The sequence below is a fragment of the Platalea leucorodia genome, assembly GCF_965183815.1.
Source record: "Platalea leucorodia genome assembly, chromosome: 6".
In the NCBI taxonomy this organism is placed as follows: Eukaryota; Metazoa; Chordata; class Aves; order Pelecaniformes; family Threskiornithidae; genus Platalea; species Platalea leucorodia.
The window spans coordinates 1,065,897-1,072,526 of NC_138828.1; the positions used below are offsets into that span (position 1 = coordinate 1,065,897).

Genomic DNA, 6,630 nt, shown 5'->3' on the forward strand with positions numbered 1-6,630 from the left:
CAGCTGCTATGACAGCACAAAACTTGACTGGGAGGCTATCTATGGTGCTCACAGAATTGGCAGCTCGGTCTTGGTCTACAGCCTCTAAGCACCAGAAACCTCCTGATGCCTTGCAGAGCAGGCATGAAAACGCTCAGTGCGTCTCTTACGAGGGGTGACGATCCACTCGGCTGCCGCAGCATCTCCCATGATCGAAGTCTAGCGTGGCTTCTTGCACTAAACCTGCCTCTGCCCACATATTAGGGTGGGGTTTTTTTTTTTTGCCTCCTTCGGAAGTCCACTTATCACAGCACATCTTCCTATCCTCACTGCTCCTTTAAGACAGCAGCCAGAAAGCTAACAGCGCTGTTGAGGAACTCGCACAACTCAGGGGGTTTCAGGAAACCAGAGAACAGAGCCAATCGCTCACATGTAACCTACGTGTTTCAAGGCACTTCATGCGTCAGAAGCAAACACTAGCTGTGCAAAGCATGCATGCAATTCTCATGTGGTATCTCCAGCCTGGAAGGACCCAAAGGCTGACCTTGCCAAGTCAGCTTTCATACCTGCTTTCTCCTCATTTACACACCAACGTGGCCATTTCTGTTTTCTTGTCGAAGTTTTTTCCTTTCTTCTTTCTCTTCGTACTGAGGACACTTTTTCCTGACCCTGTGGAATTACGGCATGTTAGAGGTCATTTTGAACCCTGACGTACATCCCGTTGTTACCGGCCCCCCACAACTTCTGCAGCATGGAGACTCCTGCCCTTTGAATCCTCAAGCAACTCCTCAGTGCCAGGAAGTTGCAGCAAGACAGCTTTCAGGCCTTCGGCATCAAGCAGTATCTGACCATAACACCGAGAAGCCCCTGAGCTAGGCACTGCCGGTTCTGCCTCACAGCGCCAGGGCTTCCTGGCTTAAGCCCAAAGAGGTAGCAAGATGAAGAAGGGTTATTGCGAGAACTGAGCAAAGCACCAGGAGACTTTCCTGGGGACAGATTTCCCGGTGGCTTTAGCGAACAGCTGCAGAGACCAGACTGCCTTCCTCCTCCCCACAGCAGAGCCCTGAGGACTTCAAATCCTTCAAGTCCCCTCGGTGTGTCCCTTGAACACATCTTAAGCAAGCTGCTTTTCCATTTTCTCCCATTTTCTCCAGTCTTTTCTAGTAACTGTTCCAAACAGGCCATCTAGCATCTCTGGATCAAGGCACAGATTAATGAACGTCATGCTTCCAGCCTGTGATGGTTCAGAGCGTGAAACAAACGCAACCCTATTCCACAGCTCGCTCCGGGAACTAACAACCATCATTTGCTCTTACAGCACTGCAGAACTGGTTCTCTCTCCTAGCAGCGAGGAATGAGGCAGTGTTCAGAGAACAAGTGTTCATCCCAGCATTCCTCAACTTCAGATCTAAATATGAAGCAACTGTGACACGACAAATGCACACCTTGTTTCCCGAACTGCAGGAAAGGATACAGCACGTACCCAATTCAGTTGATGTACTTCAAGATCTAAAATTAGACTGAACTTTTGAGTTTCGCCTACAATATCCCAAGCCCTACTGTGGTAGAGCTGCAGCGTCAGAACTGGGGGACTGCTCCAATACTCAGGGAACACTGGAGTCGGGCTCCCTGTGACGACTACCTAACCTCAGCACAAACTCCTGGCGAACAGACTGGCAAGACGCAAAGGCACAGGCAGGCACAAGCTGCTGCGTGCTGCTTGTTAGCAGGTGCAAAGAGGAGTTTGATATAAGGCCTGAACCATGCGCCCAGGAAAGCTCTTTTAATTTACGCACAACAGGACCCCAGATTCTGATTACCCACCGCACTGAACTGTCAGCAGCTGGTTAGGCTGGAAGGGTCGTTCCCTCCATCTCAACAGAAAGCAGTGCGATATTTGGGACTGACAGCGCTTGTTCCCCCATTTGCTTTCCCTCAGTTTAACTGTTTTAGCCCAGCAACCTCCATTAATAAACGGACGGCTGGAGCACCATTTCCCTTCCTCCAGCTGCGTACCCAATTGCTGGACAGTAGCCATGCACGAGGCTGCTACCCTACCACTTGCAGGCTTCTCCACGAGGATTAGGGAAGGCACTGCTGTGTCAGCATTAATGCTCCTCCTCCACCTCCTGCTGATGTCCTGCAGACCTGTAACTATCCTGGTTGTAGCAAGAGCAGAAAGGCTCTTGTTTTAAAACTTAAGGGTCACGGGCTGCCCACAGCCAATAGCCAGAGAGAGTAAGTGAACACTTAGTCACTTACGAACTTCTCAGACCTTGCTTCTACCCTCGAGACATATCCAAGCTGGGATAAGAACACAGCCCTTCTGGATGTCTTCCAAACAGGTAACTCCGATGAGGCATGCACATTTCGGGGCTACGGGACACAAGCCCCGCACACGCTTAAGCTAGACAGACACCAAAGAGTACAATACTTACTGCACTATCACAATGATAAGTACAGTAATGAAGCTGATGCTTGAGAGCAGGACAGCTACCGCTACCAACACAGTCTTCGAGTAGTCTGCCACATCATTCTTCCTCTGAGTCTTCATGAACTGTTCACCACAGCGCTCCCCAAAAAAATCCTGATGACACCTGCAAGTAAACATTAACACAAGTTCTTATCAGCTCCGGTGCTGTCTGGAGCCAAGGACACCCACGCACATTCAAACCTGACTTAGACATCTTCAGAGTTTCCCATGAATCTCAAGATGCTCCCTTTAGAGCGTGTTCATGAAATGCAGTCACTGCTCTAGCACAAGGTTTGTCAGCATTTCAACAAGTCGAGATTAGTTTGGGCGTGATGTTCCAGGAAGACACGCCTATTCATTCTTTTGGTTTGAGTTTATGACCAACTGATGAGTTCAGTGGCTTGTTATGCATCTCGGATTCCATCATCACTTAATTTACATGGCAGAAAGATTCTCAGTCAAAATACCGCAGGAGATGGGCCTAGGCCAAGTTGACACCGAGTTTTCCTCTGAGCCCTCGTACGCCACGGGCTCATGCCAATCACGCCTAACTCACAAGGTACAAGCGACTTACTTGCAGGTCACCATCTGGAGATGTTCTAGGTATATGCATTCACCATGGATGCAAAAGTTTTTGTATTCCATTTCACAGGGAGTCCCTTTCTTTTTGTTTTTCCCTTTGTTCTTCTTCCTTTTTGATTTGCCGGCATTCTTCTCACCCCCCCTCTTTGTTGGCTTGGGTTTCACCACAGGTTCAACTGAAAAAAGCACAAGATGATTCAGTCCAGCAACGCTAAAAAGCTCGATTCTGTGAAAACTGAATTGCAGAATTGAGTGAGGGGTAGGGGGACGGTCAGTGCAGGAGAAGCTGCGACCAGGAAGCACAGGGTGCCAGCGAGCATGCAGCCGGGCATTTCACACCCAACACAAAGCTTCGAAGCTCATTAAGCGCAACTCTGCCACCATGAAGTCCTGCGCAATGCAGGCCGAAAGCAGTACGAGCAGATGAGCTCAGAGAGGCACCAGAGATGAAGAGGAAAGCTGAAGGACCGCAGCACTTCACAGCATAAGATACTCGAGTGAAACCATACGGGTCCAAGCAACGACCTGTAAAGAACACGGCGCTCACGCTGAGCCAAGCCATCCACTAGTTTTATATCGACTCAGATACAAGGCTAACAGCCTCCATCGCTCTAAGGTCTCCATTTGCATCAGTGATGAAAGGCATCGTAACTCACTAGGTAGTCCTGGGCACTTGCAGAGGCAAGACAGCCTGCTGTCCCAGTTAGCATACTTGTTTCTCCCAAATAACCTGCAGTGCTGTCTTCAGCAGAAGACAGTTCATTTCCAGTTCTCCTACTCTGAGGGAGATGCCGAGTGCACCGAAGGAGTGAAAGCCGGATAGTCCACAAGAGTCGGGTTATTTGTTCTGCCGCTTACTGTCGCCCCTCATTATCTCAATTAAGACAAACCTCTAGAAGAGTGTGGTTTGAAATCCTGTTGACTTGGTAGCCTTTGGATTTATGCAAGGGCAACAGTCTTCCTTTCGCTGTGGAGAACAAGCTAGAGCCAGTCCCTGACTAAGGGTCATCAGCTCCGCAGCTGCTCCATGCAGCAGTCAAAGCTCGACGGCATTGTTTTAGAGCAACTTGGTAGAACGCTGGTTCTCTGAAGAAACCATGCCTTTACTGCTAGCCATAAAGGAGGTCTTCTCGGCGCAACTCTGCGCTATTGAGGAGTAACAGTTAACCAGGAGAGTTTGAACAGGTCTCAAGAACAGTAAAGCAATCTACAATACTCTTCCATTTCTCTATTGCGCTCTGCAGACCTAATGGAAATAGTTTCTGGAGCATTAATATTTTACCCAAAGCGCTATGCACACAGGCAATCACCACAATAGGACACAACTTGATGCAACTACTTCCTAACCCTGTATTTCTAGTGACGAGAAGAGAGCCTGCACAAAGAAACAAGGTGTAGCTCACTGTTGTCTAGACAGTTGTTCATTTCAACTTCTAGAGCAACAAGCCTGGCTTGAAGTTACTTAAAAGCAAAAACGCCTTCAGCAACCAGAAGTCCGATTCAAATAGTACAAGCTATATTAATATGTAAACGAGGAACACTGCTCCTGCAGCAAGGTTTCCTGTCCCTAGAAGTGTGCGCTGACTGCTGGCAGCTGAGGCCCCGTTCTGTCCAGTTCGACTTGATATTTAGCTTCACACTTTCATAATTGAGGCTGTTTCCATTCTTCCCTCTTCAAGGCTCAGCTTGTCGGTTTGATCTCTGTGTCCCTGTCTGCAAGCTGCACAGCCAGGGAAGCCACCCGCAGTTGAATCATAACAGCTTGAAGGCTGCACAGATAAACCTCATGCCAAGTAGAAGAGCTGGTCTACAAACCAACCACCGTCGGTAACAATTCTGGTTCCTGTGCAGTTATACAACACTTAAGTCACCGAGCCAGTAGTTCTACAGGCCAAACTGCTCAGTACCTCTGACATTCCTGTTTCCCCGGGAGGTCTTCAGCTCATGAAAAACTTCAGCAAGGGTCCACAAATTCCCCACCAGACGGAGCAGGGGGAGCATGGTCCCCCTTCACCCAAGAGGCCCTTGAGTCTTATTCAAGTCTCGGGGTGTTTCCACAGGTAAAACAGCAGCCAGATCCACTCTAGAGGGTAACAGCGCCAGCCTACTAACACCTCCTGAGGTACAAATCACTCCTAGGTACCCAGCTTGTATTAGAATCGCACTTAAGCCAGAACCAACAAAATCCTCCCATCCCCACAGTCAGGTGGGCTATTCAGATCAGCTTACAAGTGAATAAATTACACTCAACTCACACAATAGCTATTGACAGTGAAGTATTGCCTGAGAGATGCTTTACAAATTTTCCTGCAGCCGCTTAAGGAGTTGAAGTGTTTGCTTTTCCAGGTAATTTTAGTCAACTCCAACCCAAATAAGCCATCGTGAGAAAACACCCAGGAAAACCTTGGAGCAAAAAAGGCAACCAAATGCAAAACCCACCTTTGGGGCCAAACAGCACCCATAAGCCCCACTGTGGTAAGCAGGTGGTAGCTGCCCCATCACAGTCTTCTCCTCACGTTTATCAAAAGAGAGCAGTAGAGCAGGCAATCAGATAACCTGCAGCTTCCACACGCCCTAGTTGCACTCACGCTAAGTTTTCATCCCTGACAGCCTATATTAATGCAACAAGTTTCAAGCAGAAGCACACTTTTGACGCGCACTCTACAAGCCAAGCGCAGGCAAGTCAGAAAGAAGTGGGTGCTCACAGCTGGAGAGCCCTCAGGCCAGGCGCCGCGGAGCGGACGAGCCCACCTCGCACCTGGCCCCGTCCCCCGGCGGGCTGCCCACTCACCTCGGATCAAGTCGTCCACGATGTACTGGTGGACGGGCAGCGCCTCCTCGTACTCCTCATCCTCCTCGTAGTCGGGACCCGAGGCGGCCTCGCCCTCGCGGGCCTCGGGCTCCCGCTGGCCGGGGCCTCCCTGCCGCTCCGGCTCCGTGGCGTTGGGCGAGGACCCGGCGACGGGCCGGCAGGCTGTGAGGAAAAATGGCGCCGTGGGCAGGGGGGCAAACCAACCGCCGCCGCGCGACGCCGCGCGAGACCCCCCCCCCTTCCCGCCAACGGCCCCAACCGCCGCCCCGCGAGGGTCTCCTCAGCCGCGCCGCCCGCCCCGCCCCGCTCCCCTCCCGCCGGCCCCGCACGCACCTGCCAGCAGGGCCAGCGCGGCGACCAACGCCACAGCGCGCATTGGCGGTCCCGGGGCGGGCGGCGGCGGCGACAGAGCGAGCGGCGGGAGCGTCGGCGGGCGGCGGCGGTGCGCGGCGCTCCATGAGGAGCCGCCCGCCGCCGCCGCCCGCTTTATAGGCGGCCGCCGCTCGCGCGCCCGGACGTGGCGCGGCGTCAGCGGGGCGGGGCGGGGCGGCAGGTGAGGGCGGGGCGGGGGGGCGCGGCGCAGGCGCAGCTGCCGCCCTCCCGCGGCGGCGCGGGGGCTGGCGAGGGCCGGCGCGGCGAGGGGTGGCCGCGGGCAGCCCCGTAGGCAGCCGTTTATTGCCGGGGCGCGCCTGCCCGGCCTCTCCGCTCTTTGCTCTGCCCCCCCCCCGCCTGCCCCCGCTCCGGGGAGAGGGAGCGGGTGAGATAGGGCAGAAATATTTTTCAG

General features: G+C 52.7%; 1 protein-coding gene across 1 annotated transcript; it reads right to left on the minus strand.

Annotated features, from left to right (window-relative positions):
- Nucleotides 1-560: 560 nt before the first annotated feature.
- Nucleotides 561-6,222, minus strand: AREG (amphiregulin; the record flags this gene model as incomplete). Its single annotated transcript, XM_082316197.1, has 5 exons — nt 561-648; nt 2,418-2,576; nt 3,027-3,210; nt 5,826-6,008; nt 6,180-6,222. The coding sequence occupies 5 exons, from the start codon at nt 6,220-6,222 to the stop codon at nt 561-563; spliced, it is 657 nt and encodes a 218-aa protein (XP_082172323.1).
- Nucleotides 6,223-6,630: the final 408 nt, after the last annotated feature.